At 36.0% G+C, this 21437-nt stretch overlaps 3 protein-coding genes across 6 annotated transcripts; 1 reads left to right on the top strand and 2 right to left on the bottom strand.

Moving 5' to 3' along the window:
• Positions 1–2971: 2971 nt before the first annotated feature.
• LOC128724174 (uncharacterized) lies at positions 2972–4496 on the bottom strand. The gene is made up of 3 exons (XM_053817939.1): positions 4479–4496; positions 3238–3593; positions 2972–3152 (listed from the first exon to the last, which is right to left on the bottom strand). Exons 1-3 carry the CDS (start codon positions 4494–4496, stop codon positions 2972–2974), a joined length of 555 nt encoding a protein of 184 aa, XP_053673914.1.
• Positions 4497–7726: 3230 nt separating this feature from the next.
• On the top strand, positions 7727–15446 carry LOC128723423 (MAGUK p55 subfamily member 7). Of its 4 annotated transcripts, none has more exons than XM_053817164.1 (11): positions 7727–7794; positions 8456–8637; positions 8722–8817; positions 11286–11417; positions 13026–13058; positions 13540–13707; positions 13851–14033; positions 14109–14244; positions 14576–14755; positions 14842–15185; positions 15270–15446. In XM_053817164.1, exons 1-11 carry the CDS (start codon positions 7752–7754, stop codon positions 15444–15446), a joined length of 1674 nt encoding a protein of 557 aa, XP_053673139.1. In that variant the 5' UTR covers positions 7727–7751. The 4 variants fall into 4 exon arrangements, with proteins under 4 accessions (XP_053673139.1, XP_053673137.1, XP_053673138.1 ...); XM_053817162.1 differs by having other exon boundaries at positions 14477–14755; XM_053817163.1 differs by lacking the exon at positions 13026–13058.
• A 2994-nt stretch (positions 15447–18440) lies between these two features.
• Positions 18441–20885, bottom strand: LOC128723402 (beta-ureidopropionase). The gene is made up of 4 exons (XM_053817136.1): positions 20733–20885; positions 19518–19780; positions 19026–19438; positions 18441–18962 (listed from the first exon to the last, which is right to left on the bottom strand). The coding sequence occupies exons 1-4, from the start codon at positions 20834–20836 to the stop codon at positions 18582–18584; spliced, it is 1161 nt and encodes a 386-aa protein (XP_053673111.1). The 5' UTR covers positions 20837–20885; the 3' UTR covers positions 18441–18581.
• Positions 20886–21437: the final 552 nt, after the last annotated feature.

The following is a 21437-nucleotide window of genomic DNA, read 5'->3' as shown; positions in this document are numbered from 1 at the left end:
TAGTTACGAAAAATTAATGCAAATATCCACGAATCAAAGGAATGCGCTCGAAAATCTTGCATAGGACGGCTAAAAACATGTCAACCATTGAGCTGGCCTTTCGTTTATGAAATCTGTACATCCTTGGCAGTGCTTTCAAGTTAAAGTCACTTCATTGAGCCGCTTCCATCAATGCAATGGCAACAAGTACTTGTCATGGTCAACGCGGCCGTGAAAGGACGTGGTAAATCGAATCGAATGTAGTTATTTTAAGCTTTATTGTACCATATAATATTTTTGGGCGGATGCTCTTCATCTGTTGTGACTTTTTCTTTCTACTTACAAAGTTCATAAACCAGAACGAAAAAGCTGAGTGGCTAACCTTTGTTCCTATAACTATCTGTTGTTTTTGTTTTTCTTAGACAATGTACAGCGGTTCGAATCCACGCAATTTCTATAATACTACTCTTCATATTTCATGTACTCCATATTAGGGTTAAGTCGTAGATGTGTTCACATTTTTTAAATTTCTTTTTCAGTGCCAAACAAATTGTCCATAATTTGGTACAGACAGAAAGATTTAAACATTATGTTAGGTTTGTGTATCAAGCTTTTTATTATAATTTTTAAATTTTAATAGTCATAAAAAAGGCTTTCATATACTGCTAAATAACAGTAAAAACTGTACAATTTCATTTGCTTTTAAGTTGATTTTGTATCCGTTCATTTAACATAGTTTTAAGTTCATTTTTTATCCGTTTCTTAATTCATTTATGAGGAACTTTGTTACTTAGCTTCATTCCAATCATTGTCTCACTTAAGACGTAAGACTTAGGATTAATTAAACCGTTCGTGTTGAATCGTCATAATACTATTCAACGAATTAGTGGTTTGGTTAGTGTAACACTATCAAACTATGCAGCTGTATAGATTTTTTTGGTTTTTTTCTTTTCTGCAATATTGCATAAGGTGCATTTTGACGCATTACTTCTACACATTGTTATGTATTACTGTTTTCGTTCTCAAGAAGCTACAGATTATCCATGCCTACATTTTTTCTTCGCTACTGCCCATGATTTATGGTGGCTACAATAAAGAGAATACTGCAGGTTACACACACAATATTTATGCACAATAAATCGTTCGCACACTTCTCATCAATTTTCTGCTCAGACACGGGTATATTCAGCACACTGGTGTATTTGAATTAATTTTCAACACTTTGATTTCATATTCACTTCAGTCGCAACATACCAACCTACCAATAATTGCCTAACACGCTCTAAGAAGCTGTTCTCAATCGTCATATTTACCGGCTTGTACCTGCTCAAAGCTCTCACCTCATTGCAGCGCTATACGAAACCGATGATTTGGGCTTAACCTTGAACCCAGCATCGGCGTACAGCAGTTACGTCAGTCAAATTGAGCAACGATCTTGTTTGTTAAGTGAGTTTCGCAAAAAAAGCACAGAAAAAAGCGAATTCTATAAACTCACTTTTTCGCACATTGTTTAGGTGCCACGTTGGATGCGTTTCACGACAATGCTAACGATGCCGGTACGGTACCGTTAGCATGTCGTCACCGACGTACGCAACGAACGGTCTAGTACGTATCAAAACACACACAAACTTCCCGTTTGACTGTTCGAATCGTACTGCGCATGTCTCCAGTGAAAAGGATATTCTGTCGATAGCACACTTGGATGTCAAATCGACGCATCTTCTTCTCCATCTCTCTCCGTTTCTTTCCAGCTTGGTTACAGCGGCTATTGGCCCTGAACATTACAATCGGAACATGTACGGACGGAAGGTAGCTGTTTGCCAATCCTGTCTTATTTGAGCAGTCGTCATGCGATTTTCATAACGCCCGTCTCTACTCACCCAGGTAATTTCCATTGTATGGTCACACAATTCAAATGACATTGATCTGCGGCGACATTGAAAGTTCCTGTGTCGATGTTCACCTCAAATAAGTCGAATGGCGGGAGTATGCTCAAAAAACCATTGCGGTAAGCTGCAATCTTTCTAGACGGTTGTACGGTGTTTCTCCATTACGATCGAAAAGGCATAGTCCTCTCGGATGGCGCTCTGGGTTGCGGTCACTCGTCATTCAAATTCCACTCTTAGCTCAAGTAATCTCTCAACACTCGCCAGGCAACGATCATACACGACCACTCGCGCCAGCAGCCACACAGGCATGCAGAAAACGCACCTGCACGAGAATCACCATTAGGGAAAGGAGGTCAATTTCATTATGACTGCGTTGCGGTGCCAGGTACAAGCCGCTGGCTGAGGTAGGACGTAGATTCGTGTTGGTGCAACGTCTTCAAACGCACATAGTGGCGCCGGTGCGGCTGTAGTTGAACGGGGAGTGGCCGACACGAGCGACGTGAAGATACATCTAAATTGTTCGACTAATCATTACGAATCATAATTGCAGTTGCCAAATGCGGTAACCTTCTTTCTTACCTCACACGAAGCTCACTTCGAGTACGTGTGTTTTTTTCTAATGCTTTGATGATCGATGCCTTTGTTCGGTGGTAACTATCTACGGAGCTTCACCATAAACGATTCCTCGCGCATTTCTTACGATGCCAGCGTCAGTGAGCCAGCTAACAAGCACGGTTTTCTTATTGGTGGTTCCGGAAGAATCCATACGCTATCGAAATCGAGAGCTTATCCCGCTACTTGATCCTCAAATGGGACACTCATTTTTAAATTGATAAATTAAAAATAACCAAACGCTAATCAAACTGCATGAAATAAAAAAAAGCGGTTCATTATCCCTTCGACGTAAGAAAACACACAATCCACTAAAGCAAATGGATATCAATTCATTTGTAGAACAATACCAAAATGTTGCATCCGATAATACGCTTCGTCTATCTTTATTTTAAAGTATAATTTTATTTGTTTATTGTTGTTAATTTATTAAATCATTGAAGAAGGCAAATAAATACTTATGGGATAGGATCGGTTATCATGAATGTATACTAATCTAGTGATCTAACTTCATTGTGCGCTTCGTTTAATTGTGGAAATTCATCCAAAACGTTGAATTTACTCTTGGTTTTAAACGTAAGCACCGTGAAAGTTCTTCCCGATGGAAGCGTAATAATCAGGGACTGATGTCCATGGCCATCAATCAGATCATTTTTGGTATAATAAACATCGCTAAAAGAGCACCGAAGGGAAACGAAATTAGTAGCAATTGATCATTGATCATATCAGTCACCTTTCCAATGTTTTAAACTCTTACCCAGTCCGAAAGGAAATGTTTTCCGTTGCATACTGAGCGATAGTATCAATAGCTCGATTTGCACTATTGAGATATGCACCAAACAACCCAGAAAACCATTGCTCAATACGGGGCCAAACCATGCGTCCAATCGGGGTTAGTATAACCTGCAGCACTGGTACCATCGTATCGTAGCGTAGCAATGGTTTGGAGCTGTCTTGTCGGGATTCGATTAATTCGATCTCGGTTCCATCCGCCAGCGTTCCTTTACCGGGGCTCTCTGTACCACTAAAATAATCCCAAATGGGAAGGCAATTCGAACAGGGAACGAATAACACCAACATTACGCTGGCAGCAACAACGAATGTACTCAGATGCTAAAAACGTATGTAAAATGACAATAATTATTGACGAACGTATTCAACCGATTGCTGGGGTACAACAGATAGATACCATTTGGCAAAGAGATTCAGTTCAGCCTTTACAACTTGAATGTTAACACTTTCAACGACAGAATAAAACTGAGGAAACGGAAATAGTTGTAGGGAAATAATTTGGAACTTCAGTGAAATGCAGGTAACAGAAAATAAGAAAGAAAGCAATTAGAAAGAAATTCCTTATGCACCTAGACTGGTTAGACAGGTATTTACTGCAAAGAAATTGTTTTCTTTGCGGTATTTTGCTGCTTTCGCATGGTTTCTTTGCGGTTGAAACAAAATTCACTCAAATGGCCCAATGGGCTGATGAGCCACAGAAAATGCGAATATACAAATCCATTCAAATAGACGAATAAACAATATTCCTATCAAACAATATAGTTTGTATTAATCATGTTTACATGTTCAAACTCATCTAACTTATTGATCCCCAAACAATTCGTATATGAAATTTTAAAGATATTGTATAAAAATGTCATGCACTGTACCTGTCTGGAATAGCGAAGCTCCCTCTGTGTCACAATAGCAGAAGCTTCATATATGTGCAAATATACAAGTGCGTTGGGGTTCGTACTAAAAATTTTGAACCACTTTTTTTTAAAGATATTATTGGCAGTTTATAAATTAGTCAACAAGAAATTACAAAAAATTTAACCTCAAGTTTTTATATTTACATACAAACTCACAGTTTCTAACATGGAAATAAGCTAAAAACTGAGAGTTTATTTTGTTAACATTCAGTTAATTAACGTTCGGTTGGTAATTACCTTTATTTAAATACTATAGTTAGTTAGTTAAATACTATACAATGTATAAAATACTAACTTTTGTCGCTTTAATCATCTTTGCCTAGATGATAGAGGGTAGATAGGTTTATTACGTTTGTTGTGCATTATAAGTGAACCACAATGCATTGTTAGTGAAGCACCGAAAACAAAAATTCGAATATTTTATTTCGTTAATGCTTACAGTCCTTTATTATTGCATAGTAGTATTTCATAACATACGCTTCAAACCTTAAGCAACGTTACGAAAAATAATTCATATTTGCTGAGATTTGCATAAGCTGTAGTTAAAAAAATTAAAAACGACTGAATTTGTGCCACAATAAGTTAACAACTTTTATGGATTGTTTATTTTACTAGTGAATCAAAAGGGTTATTCGCTAAATGGAATTGAACCGTTTGTATTATTAACAACGATCAACAACTAAAACATCATATATGTTACCTTCCATTCATTTTACATTTCAATTCATAACGTTTTGTACCACTGTGCTATCATCGGTGCTCTTGCGCAGAAGCATGTATAGCAAGAAGACACTGAACCGCGTTGTTTTCATATTGTGGATGCGGCGTTCTTCAGAATACCCCGCAGTTGACCTTTTTTAGTCCACTAAGCAGTTTTGATGCATTCTCTCTAGCTCGCGAACGAACGGAAACGCACGATACGAGAGTGTTCTGTCAAAACTCGTTCACAGCGAATAAATCGGGTCGGCTCTGTCGAGGGTTGCGTATCATCAGAAGTGATTCGTAAATGTTTAGGTACGAATGTGCGACGACCGTGGTATGCTTTTTTTTAAAGAGTATATGTATCCAAACTCCTTTCGTTCGAATTTAGTGATGTGATGTGATGTATGATAAGAAAAAAGTGACTGACAAATTCCCGACAGTGCAGGATTCTCATGATACTGTACCATATATTCATGAAGTCATATTGTGTGGATAAATTTTCGTACTAGAGTTTCGTACTAGTGACGTACCAGTCCCGAAAGTGGGAATCTTTTCTGGATGTATGGACTTTATATTTAGGCCCAACACAAAAATAGCACGCTGGGTGTGATTTCTTCACTAATCTGTTGAATGTAATAATAATACGCATTTCGTCGCACAATCTGAGAATTGCCACATGGTTCCGTTCGTCGACTCCTCACTTATAAATATATCAAGTGTATCGGAGTGCTTGTTACTCGAATATCGATTCATGGTAAAAAATTAAAACTAATTGATTTTTCATAGTTGCGGACCATCAAATGTATATTAATATGCAGTGTGTCATTTATTGTAAACCCAGCGGTTTAAAATGAGGCTCCTGTAAATGGCCACACAGATGAAAATGACGTGTAAACCACACAGTTGTGCGATGCAAATTAAGGATTAATAATGAGGAAAATGTGAATAAAGCGATACCCGATGGTAGGCATTCTGATGGGACAACGGAGGAAATTTCATCAATAACGCACTGACAGACGGGAAAACTGAAAGGAAAAACACTGCACGCACACTAGTACAGATAAACTTCAAACCACGCAGGAAAATTGTATAGTTTTACATTTACCACCGAGCATCAATCCACTTCAAATTGATTTCCTCGGGTACGCATGTGTTGGTGATTTATTTTCAAACCTGAATGCCGCCGTCGGCTTTTTCGGTCGGTTTTATCCGTGTTCGAAGTGTCCCCGTTTTAACTACATTAAAGACAAAAAAACTGTGAAATGGATACGGTTGTACATAGTTCCGGTTAGGATATAGCTAGACTTTTTCAGCTAAAAAGATACAAAAAGTGGGTAGAATAAGACCATCCAAGTATAATTCCGTTCAGCATCGGCATTGAAATGAATAATGATGATTTTTCATTCTAATCCATAACGAAAATATAGCTGCTATAGGGATTTGTACTTTCAAGATTAGCAACCTTAAAACAACACTGCTGTTCACAAATTACACATAAGTACTTTTCCCTATATCTGAATACATTATTTCCTATTACCGCGCTTATGTAAACTTTTCAATCAGATAAAACTAGTTTTCACCTTAGTTATACACGGTATGTTTCTAGGGTTTTATTGAATAATTCGATATCTTAGCTACAAACACAAGTATTCCATATATCATTAATTCGTCAATTTTGTCAATGGTTTGATAAAAGGAAAGCTTGTTAGAGAATATTGTAACATCAATGAGCATACGCGCAGGAAATATGAAAAAAAAAATGATTTCTATTTATGTAGAACTATTCTGAAAATGCTTTATGAACTATGTACCGTAATATATTGTACAAAACTGCGTTCCATATGTCATAATTTGGGTCTCTATGACGTTCTAGCAGTGAATTACGGAACATTGTTTCTTCAACAATCTTCCTTTGTATGGTTGAAAATATTTTAAAAGAAAATAATAGCCATGTTTGATGATCTTGAGATCTTGTATCGGCTCACGTACGGTCCACAAGTCGGATTGATGGACAAACTCATCCGACTCTTTCTCTCAAGAACATGCCACAATAATTTCTGCTTCCCATGATTTTGCCACCATGCACAGAGAACCAATCGTAGGTGAAGACACTGATGAGGTACTATATTTAGAGAAGCTAAATGTTTATGGTATAAAAATAAAATGTGTTCTTTCATATGGGATCTTCTATTGCAATATACGGGCCAACATATCATGAACCTTTGAAATTTAATGGCTCAGATGTATATAGCCTTCGTTTTTTGCATTCGGTTAAACGTGTTGATTATCAAAAATACTTGATTTTTTGTTGCTCTTAATTAAAAACTTACAATAACCTATTTTGTTTACAGTAAAAGATTACTTCCATATCATGTTTTGATTATGCATATGTTGATATTTTTCAAACTACTCATGCTCATTCATATTTTGCATGGTAATTATGCTTTTCATTCGCAATTCATCAATACATTAATGTCCTTGATGATGAACAGTCCTGTTCAAAGTATTGATTTACTTTGACAACAATATTATTGCTCGGATTTTATCGCAGTTTATTTATTGTTAAATAATAAACAATGTAGGCATAAAAATTTGTTGATTGCAATGAAACGTTACAAATTTGAATGTTGTTATGATATAGCAGCAAAACGGTAGTTATGAAATGATTTTCAAAATTTAATCGTTTTTCTTCTTACAGTGATGTATAAAAATGGATTGAGCGTTTATAAGTAAAGCGAAAACGTACTGAGATTAAGTGAATGAGTGTGCTCTCATCCAGCCAACTATTTACGCAGAAAATTGTTTTGTCAATCCGTGTTTTGGGTGTACATATTTTATTGTTCGTAGAGTAGAGGCTTTGTAAATAATGACAGCAGTTGCCATGGCGTCTGATGGAAGCTACGATCCAGGTAAATATACTTAACAAAATTAATTGTTGCTCAAATGATAGTAAACATTTGGGATCGTCTATTTCGCACGTGTTTTGTCAATCGTTCATTATATAAGAAGAAAGAGACGAAGAAACATGGTGAAACATAAATGAAATAGCTCTGATATCAGATCATGTTGAATAAATACCAAAATACTATGAAGTATATCGAAATATGTATAATATATCAAGGATGATACTACAGACAAAACATTATCAAGTCATAGTGAAGTATTCAAAATTCTTGTTTTTGTATGCAGCAGCACCAGGGGAAATAAAGGATCTACAATATTTCTGTCAGATAAAGAATTAGTAATATGCATGATAAAGTGTTCCTGTCTAATAGAAAACAATTCAAATAACATGAATATTATGAGAATTTAATAAAAACATAAGTCAATGCTTTATGTTGTTCAAACCCTAGTTCAAACTCGAAATTTCATACGCAAATCTAATTGTTTGTCTTTTAGATTTGCTTGTCAAGTCAGTAACGAAAGTCTATTGAAATAATTATTTAAAAAGAACACCCTTCATCATGGTCACTATGGTTTTCTTTGCATGTTCATAAGATGATAATAAATTATTTGTGTGCATACAAAAACAAAACAAAAGTTGCAACAATTTTTTCTGCTTTACTTTAGTTATCTCTAAATTGATTACGTCGCTTAAAGAAGCTGAAAGTTTAAACGATGAGAAGGACCTCGGCTTCCTTCAAAACCTTCTGCAATCAAAGGAACTGAATGCCCTCGTTAATGTACATAGCAAGGTGGCCAAAATTAACAAAGATGATAGGATAGCACCATTGCTATCTGCTTCAATGCAAGTAAGTCTTGCCTTACATGCTATCTAATTTTTGAATATATTTTTTAACAACTGTTTTATTTAATCTACCCTTCATCAAAAATAGATTTTAATGGAAGTTTTAGAGCTACTGGCACCAAGATGTCACATTTCTCCGTTGTGTAAAGAGATTTTCCATCTACTTCAAACGCCACATTTACAGGTAAGCGCAATCGATTAAAAATTACAAAAAAAGCTGAGGTTTGTTGAGAAACGTGAAAACTTCAATCATTTTACAAAAACATATTGCATATATGTGGCATTTACAATTATATCACAGCTCCTAAAAGATATATTAGTCAGTTCCATATCATTACGTCTTAAAACTTTTTTTTTCGAAAAATCAATACACTGCTTCCTTCTAGGTTTAGAATTTAGATTTGTTTTTGTATGGTCATTAATTACGATCAACTTCCAAAATTTACTCCAGATAATAACGGTAGCAACAACGTAACCAAACTGCTTTCCATTATTGGCTGGACCATATTGACCATGATTTGAAATCGACCGTACTAACCCTGACAAATAGATACACACCACATCGATGTTTCACTATCCAATTTGTTAATTTATAATCGCTGCGAAACCGAGGACTACACATCACTAACAAATTGATGGTCATTTTTATCACGCGATTCGTATCGGATTTCACGATACCTGTCTGAACAATAAATGAGATTCGATCGATTAGCAGTAGAACGGTTGCAAATGACATAGGCATGGATCGGTTTACTTTATTATATAAGTCTGAAAGCTTTAGATAGCTTTTGGCATGATAATATGATGAGCAACTGAATTTCTCAAGTGGAATATTCAATATCAAGAGATTCTTTGATACTTTGGAATTATTCACTGGCTTCGGTTATTCGGTTCACGATGTTTTCCTGATAACTTGTCAGTAGTTGATTATCTGTGTATGATTTTGTTGCACATTTCGTTTGTTGCTATTTTATGAAGTACATGGTCAAACACAACAGAAGTTCAACAACAAGTACACGATTGAATTTAATTCCTATCCATATCGTTGTTGCATTAGTTATCATTTGGTCTACAAAATCAATTCGACATTAGGTATCTGTGATTGTAATAGTCTACTACTCTAAGCTGGGTTTGAGACAATAAAAGCATATTTTTCTAAACGTTCTTTGTACATGATGATGAATGAAAAATACTAAAAATTAAATAAGTTTCAAGGACAAACATGCGCGATTTCGACTGTCCCACACTGGTTTGGCGGGAAATTTCTTAAAAAAGTAATTTTCCTTGGTACTAATACTAATAATAGTAATAGTAACAGTAGTAATACTACTACATGGTAATATCACTTACTTTCTTAGCAGGCGCTACAACTGCTTAGTGGTGTTGATCTATTCCAGGAAGAGTCGCGGTCATTGACAACTGAAAGCCATCGTTTTCCAATCGTTAAACACAGCCTTTCTAGCAGACACATCTACGTGTCCATCCTAAGAAATATTATGGCTGGGTCAAGGTTGCAATTTTTCAGATTTTATTCAACAAATTGTAATCTAATTTGTTGTTATTATGAACATATTTTCAAAATACGGTCTATATTCATAATATTCATCGTAATACATGCATTCCTAGCCTAGACTAGTTTGCTCCTCTGATTATCATTTGGACACATAACTATAGCTAATTCTACTTCTATTTCATACACTTGGGTCTTTCCTGATTCGCTCTCTGTTGCAGACAACTATATCATAAATACTATATTTATCAATGTTATTTATCAATCGCTCAATGTCTCTCTCTCACACTCTCTCTCTCGCTCTCTTTTTTACTCGCTTTTAACATTATCGATAATTTTCTCTAAACCCCTGCTTCCCCGAATATTTTGCACTTTGTCTCGTATCCATCTCAATACTATGTATGTTTTCTGTCCCTTTTTTATCACACCCTTCGCGTTTTATCGACTCGTTATTTTTTAAACTAATTATTCTGTTTTATATTCCTTTTAAATTACTGGCAAATATATTATTTTTCGACTAAAACTTTTTTATCGATATCTTAATTTCCTTACGTTATCATAAGGAGAAGTAATGATGACCCCATGCATAACGATTGCTTTAGCATTTATCGCATCTAACAGATCAATTTATTCTGGATGGAAATCTTTCTTTATCATCCAACGGAATGATTGCATTCAAACTACACGTTAAGTACAGTTTAATAACAGATGTCTAGCAAATATCAGGCAAATGCAGCAGTCACATCGGTAATGTCGTTTCTACTATTGTACCATCGCACATCCTAAATTCTAAATGGACTGAAATAGGAGCTCTCATTTGCTGCCCATAGAGGAACACTTCGCCACTGTTTGTGCTGAATGAGTACAAAACATGTGTGCTGAATTTCAAACCAGTCTAAATAATTTACGGTAAAGGGTAATCTGGCAACGGGTGAATCAGATGTCAAGGGGTTGAAGCTAACGATCGTTTCCGTAAGCTGGAAATTGACTTCCGTAGTCTCAAGTCTAATACTCCTTACAATAGGTTTTAGCATAGGATTAAACTTCCGTCGAGGGGACGATGAATGTTATGATCATGCTTCCTGTTTTCGGTTATAAATCTAATTCAGTTTTTTTAACAATCTATTTCTTTTATTTTAAAGAGCATCCTCTTCGCTCACGATGCAATTGCGCAAAAAGACTTCTATCCTCACCTTCCGGATATCCCAGTGGAGGTCGACGAAGACGAGGAAACCATCAAAATTGTACAGCTTGTTAAAAGTAATGAGCCTTTGGTGAGTAATCAATAATTTAACAGTTTTCGGCTCATATACGATGTGATCGACTTTTTTGTTGTTGCATACACATAGTGCTATGTTTATAAAGAATAGTTGCATCAATCAATAAAAAAACCCAAAACATGAGAAGAGCTACAAAACGAATTCATTTTTAAATAGTTCTTAATAAAAGTCCAAATATTCATGAAAAAAATGCGGTACAAAATTTACATTACTTTGCTTATTGATATCGATGTTGTATGTTACTGTAAATATTTAGTAACGAAAATTTGCCTAAAATAGTAGTTTTAAAATTCATTACTTAGACTCCGTAATTTATTTATTTATCCATATTTTCATGTAAATTTTCCCAATTTGTTTTTGCTTATATTAACGATATTTAAAAAAATAGTTTCTACAATTATGCATGATATTATTTCTCTGAGTCGTCGAAATACAAACTATTTTACTATTCATTCAGGTACATTTCACATAATCTAGCCACTTTTAAGCTCTATCTTCATTGAAGGGTTATCAATATATTATCGTGTTGCAGTCTCAGCCAAAAATGCTTTTTTTTTTATTTCATCAATTCGAACAATCACAAAAAGTGGTACAATAATTTTTTTTGATTAATTCAATCGACCTATGTTACTTGTTTGTTCCATTTAAATTGTGCTATTAATATTTAATAATTGAACTTGAGCCTTAATTCAACGTTCAAACTCATTCCCATGGAGCGTGAAAAAAATTTATTCAGTGTTAATAGTTCAATGTATCCTGCTTTAAACTTTTAGTTTGATTATTCAGCGTTAGAACTTTGATAATTGAAAATTTTTGTGGATTGTGTTATCCATGAGTTATGTTTCATCCAGACCTAATAATTTGCTTAAATCTGGTTTTAACGACTGTGTACCGCAGTGTCTCTTTCCGATGACGAATGACACATGTGTTTCATTTGCGATACAAACCACATAATTATTACCAGACGAGAACTATTATGAAACTAATGCTTGCATCGGGACATTTTGATGTTAACCTACATCAACTGTATTAGAATCTATCACCGTTCTATTTCAGGTTTCAGCCATCTATTTAGATCGATTATTTCTTACAGAAGTTATACATCCAAAAACCATAGTAGAAGTATAATTTGTGTTTGAAACTACAAGCCAAACCATGCTGTTGTTCATGTTTCGCATGTTGTTTATCATATTTTACATAAGCTGTAAACTATTTCATCGCATGGCTGTTAATTCGTAGAACATATATCATACCTCCATCCGACAAATCAATCTACAATTGTATTTACAGGTTTTGTCTGTTTCAGTTATGATCATTTAAATGTTACGTTTCATTTAAGTCATTACTCTTTCGTTTGCTTTGTAGCGCAAGGCCTTATGTGTGACTGTGTAACTCATTTATATCAAACTTGTTCATCCATGTGAAAGCACTCCCAAATAGTACATGAAACTAAAAGTCAGTTATTAAGAGTCAGTGTCATTTTATACAGATACAAATTAACAAACGAGTCCTTTATGGCAGCACTGTAATATTTAGTAAAAGAAAACTGAATTAACCACAATTTCATAACATACGTTCAATACTCATTTTTACTGCATCCAGTGTGCTGGAGCACAAAGCGCGGAACCAATCGTTGTAAGTATCTGTTGCTTTTGAGTTTCCATAACTGTTGAAAGTTTTGGTGACTAGCAAACCAACACGTTAAAGATGAATTAAATATATGATCGTCTTCGCGTCTCTATGTGTGCCATTCAAAATAATGCTTAAGAACGATTTACCGAAACATAGTATGAAACTAATGTTTCTTTAATTTTGTGTTAATGTTACGTTGCAAATTATGTTGTCTTTTTTTTAATTTTAAGGTTGAGATGGAGGTAGACGTTAAAGAAAATTTTTATGAGAACAATTGACTTTTCGATTATGAAACATGTGTGCTAGCCCCCAGCTAGTCTATTAATATCATTTAGCTTTTTCTACATAAGTTGTCTTGTGTGCTAAAATGATTTGATAATTGTATTCAGTGAAATCCAGTATTTAAGCGCGGAGAGAGTAAACAGCATTCGCTCTAAACCGGCAAGTAGTAATCATTATCGGTTTTGTGTTCACATTTTTCTAGGGTGCAACTATTAAAACAGACGAAGAAACTGGTAAAATTATTATCGCAAGAATCATGCATGGCGGCGCAGCGGATCGTTCCGGGCTTATTCATGTTGGCGATGAAGTGATTGAAGTAAACAACATTAACGTGGAAGGCAAAACTCCCAGTGATGTTCTGTCTATTTTAGTAAGTATTGCTTCCAGTTAAGCCATCAGAATAAGCTCATTAAGTTATCGCCTTCATCAGTATGGAAAAATCACATGGGTTTATTTACAATTCTCAAATTTCAATTATAACAAATATTTGGATGTTCTATATGTATTATGTAGCAAAATTCAGAGGGTACAATTACGTTTAAACTTGTTCCATCTGATGGAAAATTGGACCAGCGGGAAAGTAAAGTCCGTGTTAAGGCATATTTTGAGTATGAACCTGAAAGCGATCCTTATATCCCTTGTAAAGAAGCCGGGTTAGGGTTCCAACGCGGCGATATCCTGCATATTGTATCGCAGGTAGGTAATATAAATGGTTGTGTAAAATGAGATTTACATATTTACGTACTAATTTTTACGATCGGTGTTTCGCAGGACGATTCGTATTGGTGGCAAGCCCGGAAAGAAGGCGAAAAAACGACCCGAGCCGGACTAATACCCAGCCGAGCACTGCAAGAGCGTCGCATACTGCACGAAAGAACGCAAAAGGAATCAAACGGTGATGCTAAAAGTGAGCAATCAAATCGACAAGCTTTTAAAAAGATCTTTCTAAAATTGCGATTAGTTGATACATGTGCATGCTTCACGCTATCCTATGTAACACTAATCAATAGTCATACTCATATGCGATTCCACTCCTTTCTCGTTTTCTCACATTGCTATATCATACCTTTCTCATTGTTTGTGCATCTTTGCTGTCCTGCCACAACCATCCCATCTGCCTATGCTCTGTGTTACCATAGAAGGATCATGTGCCTCCATCTGCTCTACTCCACCCGGTTCACCAAATCCCAACCATCCATGTGGGGGACCAAAGACTAAAAAAATTATGTACGATACAGCTGAGAATGATGACTTTGATCGGGAAATGATTGCCACTTACGAGGAGGTGGCCAAACTGTACCCACGACCCGGTATTTTCCGTCCGATCGTCTTGATCGGAGCTCCTGGTGTAGGTCGCAACGAGCTGAAGCGTCGGCTGGTGGCAAGAGATCCGGAAAAATACAAAAGTCCGGTTCCATGTAAGTGCAGCCCAATGTTGTAATTGTAGTAAGGCAAATGAACGCTAGCAATAACATTTGGAGGATTATGTTTACCAATCTTACAGTCACCACGCGCCCTATGCGATCCGGTGAAGTGGCCGGACGGGAGTACCTGTTTGTCACGCGCGAAAAAATGGAAGCTGACATCGCGGCCGGTAAGTTCATCGAGCATGGTGAATATAAAGGCCACTTGTATGGTACTGCTGCGGATAGTGTAAAAAGCTTCGTGAACGCAGGATGCGTGTGTATTCTTGGGCCACACTACCAGGCTATTAAATCGCTACGAACGGCTCAGCTAAAGCCATACGTCGTTCATATCAGACCTCCGGCTTTCGAGGAACTGAAAAAAACTCGTACGAAAGCCCGAGCGCGCTCGACATTCGATGAAATTAATTCGAGAGGATTCACGGTAGGACCCAAACACATGCTCAACGGTCACAACACGTCTCAACAAGGATCAAAAATACTCATAAAAACTGTTATTTGCTTACAGGATGAAGAGTTCATGGAAATGATCAAGTCCGACGAACGCATCACTTTGCTCTACGGACACTTTTGCGACGATGAGATCGTCAACGATGATCTCTCCGAAGCATTCGAAAAGCTTGTAAACTTAGCCAACAAGTGTGAATCAGAGCCGCTTTGGGCTCCAGCCAGTTGGGTGCAGTAGTGAGTGAATCCTGCACACATGAACAAAGGCTCGAGCGAAAAGCTTCTTGGCAGTAATGAACATTATGTTATATATACCAGTGTTGTTTGAATGTTGAAATATGTCACAGTAGATTGTTCTGTTGAGTTTTAGTTTGTTAGAAAAAAATTAGATTATTTTTTCGATTCTTGTATCGTTTACGAATTCATCGGATATAGTTGAATAAACATCCACCCAAAAAACAAGTGATCCTTGCAACGTGCGCTCGCACATTATTACCTGTTTTAATTTACTGGTTTATACTCTTTCCACTCTTCTCTTAACTCACCATATGTCATTTATTTTTAAAACTCTAATTTTGTTCGAAATATCGTACCAAAATAATATTACTATAATGTGCTTTACTTAGAGAGAGGTATATATTCATATGATGGCCAAAGGATGGTCCAGTGGAGGTTCAGCAATCAAACAGTACTATTATACCACATTGTTTTATAACGTGAAATATTCTGCGGAAACAACCACAACGCTAGAATTTCGAAGATAGTGCAATAGCGTCAGGAATTGCATGTAGCCAATTAATAAACATTTGTTGATAGAGATAGAAGAATTTCTGCACACATGGCATGGTTGTACCATATTTTATTCGTTTGAAAAATTTATATCAAACATTATAACTTATAATTACAATGGCCACATACTTTGGGAAGGAGAAGTAGATCGGTAATGAATAAGCTTATCTTACAATGGTTATTTAATAATGCGTTTATTTATTTTCAAGTATTGATATGTTTCCTTCAAGCAAATCACTGCCCAAATCATTAATCAAACTAGCCGACATACGCAACAAATGTGTCGCACAATCCAAAATGTGTTTTTTATTAGCAGTTATGGTTTAATAAATATATTGGGCAACATTCTCTTTATGTTATGTCACACTTTAATTTTCTTTCAAACGAATAAAATAACAATCACAACATAAACCTTCCTTAAAGGTTCCAAATTGATTTATTTAAAAGAGTATCGCTGGTACATGAAAGAATAAAATACAAAAATTTATAGTTATAAGTTGTCGTAGCCGTTATCACTCAGGACAACAACAAATATCGACAAAAAACGCCAAAAGCCGAAATGATCGAAATTTTATTACAAGTTTCTTTGTGAAAAATTCTATTAAGGACAGTTAGTGTTTGCTAATAGATTCAATAGTCATGAATTTGAGCAAACCCGTACTTATTGGTTCACCATCTGAAAATAGATAACGGATAAAAATGTGCTGTGTTCAACATCTGTACCTTCGACAAAACACAAAATCCAAAAATAATATTTGTAAAGGAAAACTATAATCAACACAAGCAAACCAAAACAAAATCAACCGGAAAACGGAGCAATGGAAATGGAAGCAGAGCGTAAACGATGTTATGAAAATTCACAAATGTAACAATTTTCCAATAACTAACTGGCTTCATATTTTCCGAAACTTTTTATACTCCAATCAATACCCGAATGGTTGACGTCACAATGTATGAAAAGAAACTTTACTACTTAATGTTGTAGTTACATAAAATGCAGCAACTTGCCCTTCATGGTTACTTTCATCTAACTTTAACAATTAATGCAACCATAGCACCCAAACAATAAGTTAGAAATTGGTGTAAAAAGATGGTGTCTTTCTCTACCGATTTGATATAACCTCCAACCCTAAACCGTTCAAATAAGCATTTCACCAGCTCTGTCTAATAATCTGTACATAAGCTATTGTAAGCAAACAAAAGAAGCCATACCTTAAGCGCTACTACTGGGGTATTCAATAGGAGTAGATTAAGGAGCATGCTGCTAGAAAAAAATAGCAATTTACACATGACTCAACCGACTAAATTGCTAATAGATTTTATTAATGCATATATGCACCACGCCAATCATTCGGTTAGTCAATATTATGTAGTAGTTATTTTGTCAGCTAATGATGCACTACAGTGTGCATGAAGATAAGTTAACTGATTAATTACGAGATTCTTGGCATCTTGAGACCCCGTACATTACTAATATATATAAAAATGTTTGCTTAACCATACGGCTTGATCAAACTAAAACTAAATTTATCCAGGATACAACGTCACACAGATGTGGTACAAATTTACACCTCGAAGCCGCACGATAAATTCAACTATGATTACACTATCAGAAGCCACATTTATGTAAACAAATATGGACAATATGTAAAGACAGCAAAACAGATACTCAAGGCATACTTGAGGGATGGATAGCTAATGTGCAAAAGTGTGATGATGAGCAAGTTGATGCTGTAACATGCACCACAGGAAAGAAATCGCAATATAACTAATAGCTTGTAATGGTCGACAAGTATCAATAACTCAACGGAATTTTTAAAAAGCATGTCGGTAAAAAAATGTAGGATGAATGATGGAAAGAAAAGAGATAAAACATGCCAACAACACATGCGGTAAACTACATCCTGACGAAGCTGTTTTGCTAACTGAAATAATTGCCAAACAATAACATCCAATATTTAAACCACCTACAAATCTGCTAAATTTATGGCAACTTTAAGCGCTGGCACAGATTTTCATGAATAGAATTGTACTTAATAGTTTTTTTTGAAAGGTGTGCGTTCAACTTAACCTTTCCAGACGTTATGGAATGAATCAGAAATATAATTCAAAAAATGAGAATTTATAATACATTGAAACTATTGCATTATATTTTCTCATCTCATGTATATATGTATTACATGAATATATATTACATATATTCTGTATATATATTACATGTAGTTACATGCCAGACTAATGTTGTTTGTTAATTAGTTTTAGATACCTAAGTGGGTGCAATTTACGGACGTAACCACTCAGATATAGATAAGCAGTAAAGAATTCCAGAGAAAAAAAAAACAATGTACACTAAATTGAAAACCACGCGAACAAAATATGCGAAATAAAAGTTGAAAATCAAAAAAGTGATTTATTTTTTAGAAATTAAACCTTTTTAAAAATGCAGATGCCTTGTGCAGGATACGATTTGGTAGCATACAATGTTTGATTTATTTTTTGTAATTTCTTTCGCGAGCCCCAACAATGCAGTTTATGAATGACATACTCTGTATCTCCCCTTTAACACGCTTCATTGAATCATGGCTCAGTTTTCTCTTATTGTTTGTGGTTTGTAGTCGGGTTTGATGACTTTAGCCAAGCTTTCAGCGTACAATGGGAGACGCTGGGTCATTTGGAATCCCCAAAAGTCCTTTATCTGACGGCAGAGATTCAAGTCCATCTCTACCACGAGCAAACCATCCTTATCCCGGCACAAACCAGGTGTACGGGAACCGTCAGGTGCAGCTACATAGGATGATCCATAGAATGGTCCAAAATCCTTGTGAGCCGGAAGTCCATTGCCGGAGGTAAACTCATTCGGAAACACTTCCGTTCCCACGCGATTTATTGCTACAGTGAAGTAACTATTGGCTATTGCCGCATTCCTGGCTTCTATTCCCCATAGAGGTTCACTGAGTCCTCCTACCTGAAAAAAGGAATGAAATCAGATGTTGAAATAACTGAAGTGACAAAACCTCTCGGATCGCACCGTTGCCGACGGATTGAACACAATTTCCGCTCCATTTACACCAAACATCATCCAGTTTTGCGGATGATGGCGTCCATAACAAATATTAATGCCGATCCGACCAAACTGCGTTTCGAACACTGGGTGGCCCGTATCACCCTCGAAATAATACGTAGACTCGTTAAAATCCCCCACCCGGGGAATATGGTTCTTGCGATGCTTCCCAATAACAGTGCCGTTGTTTGAAATGACCACTGCCGTATTCCAGATCGTGTCGTGATGATTCAAGTCACGCTCAAGAATGGGCGAAATGATGACCATGTTATATTGTTTGGACAACTCTTTCAATATCTTTGTCGTTGGGCCATTTTCGACATCTTCTGCAAACTCACACCAGGGGAATTTCTCACGCGTGCAGAATGCAAACGGCATGGCTGCAATCAACATGAACAAGCAAGCATGGTATTAAAATCGGACTAATTTTCATCATCATACTCGGTTTTGCAAACTTACTCCAAGCTTCCTGAAGGCATACAATATTAACTCCGGCGGTGACGGCGACACGTAAAATGTTTGAGATTTTCTCATGTAACGCATCTCGTTGGACGTGGATCGGTGCAGTAGTAGGTATATCGACCGAATTTTGAACAGCTGCTACACGTACAATCCTTGGCCGTCGAAGATCCTCTTTCCGGGCGGTAAAAACGTATCCCTTTAATTCGATATCGACGTCTTTCGCCAAAGAAATGGTTTCGTCTGAAAATGAAAGTTCATTGCTGAAAAGGATAAGAAATATTTATTTCTCTTTACTTCTTGGTTACATTTATTGTTGCTAATCCCATAGCACTAATGATAAACAAAACCAATAAACCAGTTTTCAAAAAGCCATTTACTCGTAACATGCTAAGTTCAAAAAACTTCACTTCTCATTACAAATATGTGCTCAAAAATTCAGGGCACTTCAATAAATAATTCATACAGTATCTCAATCGCAATAAAAAAATAATTATTCCACATGTAAGGACTGACGTATAAATTTTGATTATTGGATTGGAGACTTTGTTTCTATTAACATCATTCCAAACAACAATAACACAACAAAGCTCCTCTGCGTTCTACGTCTTAGCTTTATACTAAAATTGTAGGTCTGCAGTAATCAACTTCTTATTGCTATCTATGATCATTATACTCGTATACTGTTAGAATTCACAATTTTCGAGTCGCTAGATTATTGTTCGACTGACAAAGTACGTTCTTCTTATCTTTCCGGTAGATAACCTATCGTTCTTTTTCAGAGACACATCCATTGGGGATCGTTATCAATTCTTATCACCAAACTGTGCTAATTAGAATAGCACAATTGATGGCTTAGCGTTGAATGCTATCTGCAAATACTTTCATGCATACAATGTCGTTTATGCTTATTAAAACTTAAGCATCAAAATACATCCTCAAGTTCAGGTTCACTCGAAACGGAGAAAATATTCAAATTATCTATTTTTAGCTGTTTCCCATACCATATGTTAGCACACCAATCATGAATAAATGAAATCTTCATAGAGTTATATATATACGGTATCCATTATGAAAAATGGTCACGTTGGTTCAGATAAAAACAGGCGTTATCTACCAAATCGTAAAACGAAGTGAAGACTCGGTGGTATCATCTCAGTGTTACAAAATAACGTGATCATTACAAAAGATGTGTCTCAAGCTGATTCTACTCACTCATCTGCCCTGCCATATAGCACACGCTTAACTTCTCGTAACTCTTCCGACGGAATGTACTTGTTGAGGGTGTCTTCTAAACTTTTGAAATTTAACTCAGACATTTTGCACTTGCTTGAAACCTTAAACAGATGTTGATTAGTTTGGACACAAGTTATTATTCTTCTGCATTCGGTGCACTCCTATGTGGTTTTTTTTTTCATAAATGAGCGGATCGTATCGAAAAACCATTCAAATCACTTTGATAATCAATAATAGTTCACAGATAAGCGAGAATTATGAATCCGATTCGGCATGTAAACAAACGAATGGAACGAGCATTGGTTATTGAAAAGTAGCACACCCTTGAAGAGTAGCGTTACACCCGTTTCGAGCTATTCCGTACGCGATGTAACTATTTTCTAACCGAAAGTAAAACGAGCTTGCGCAATCATTCCATTCAGCACCCGACTGCGCAAGATAGGAGTGCAGCGCACTATGAGGCAACCGCATCACATACAACGGTCATATTACGTTGTTTGAGCAGAACTATGTTATAATGTGTTACACTCAAACATCGGCTATCTTCTCCCAAATGAATTATTAGCTTTCGCTAAATATTGAATTCAATATGTATTCAATACTTAATCTAAGCATTTGTGTCTAGAAACGATTATAACATACTCAAAATCAATAATTTGTGAAAGAACGTGATCGGGATGGTTC

This window comes from Anopheles nili, chromosome 3 (assembly GCF_943737925.1).
Source record: "Anopheles nili chromosome 3, idAnoNiliSN_F5_01, whole genome shotgun sequence".
Lineage (NCBI taxonomy): Eukaryota > Metazoa > Arthropoda > Insecta > Diptera > Culicidae > Anopheles > Anopheles nili.
This window is presented reverse-complemented; position numbering and strand designations above follow the sequence as displayed.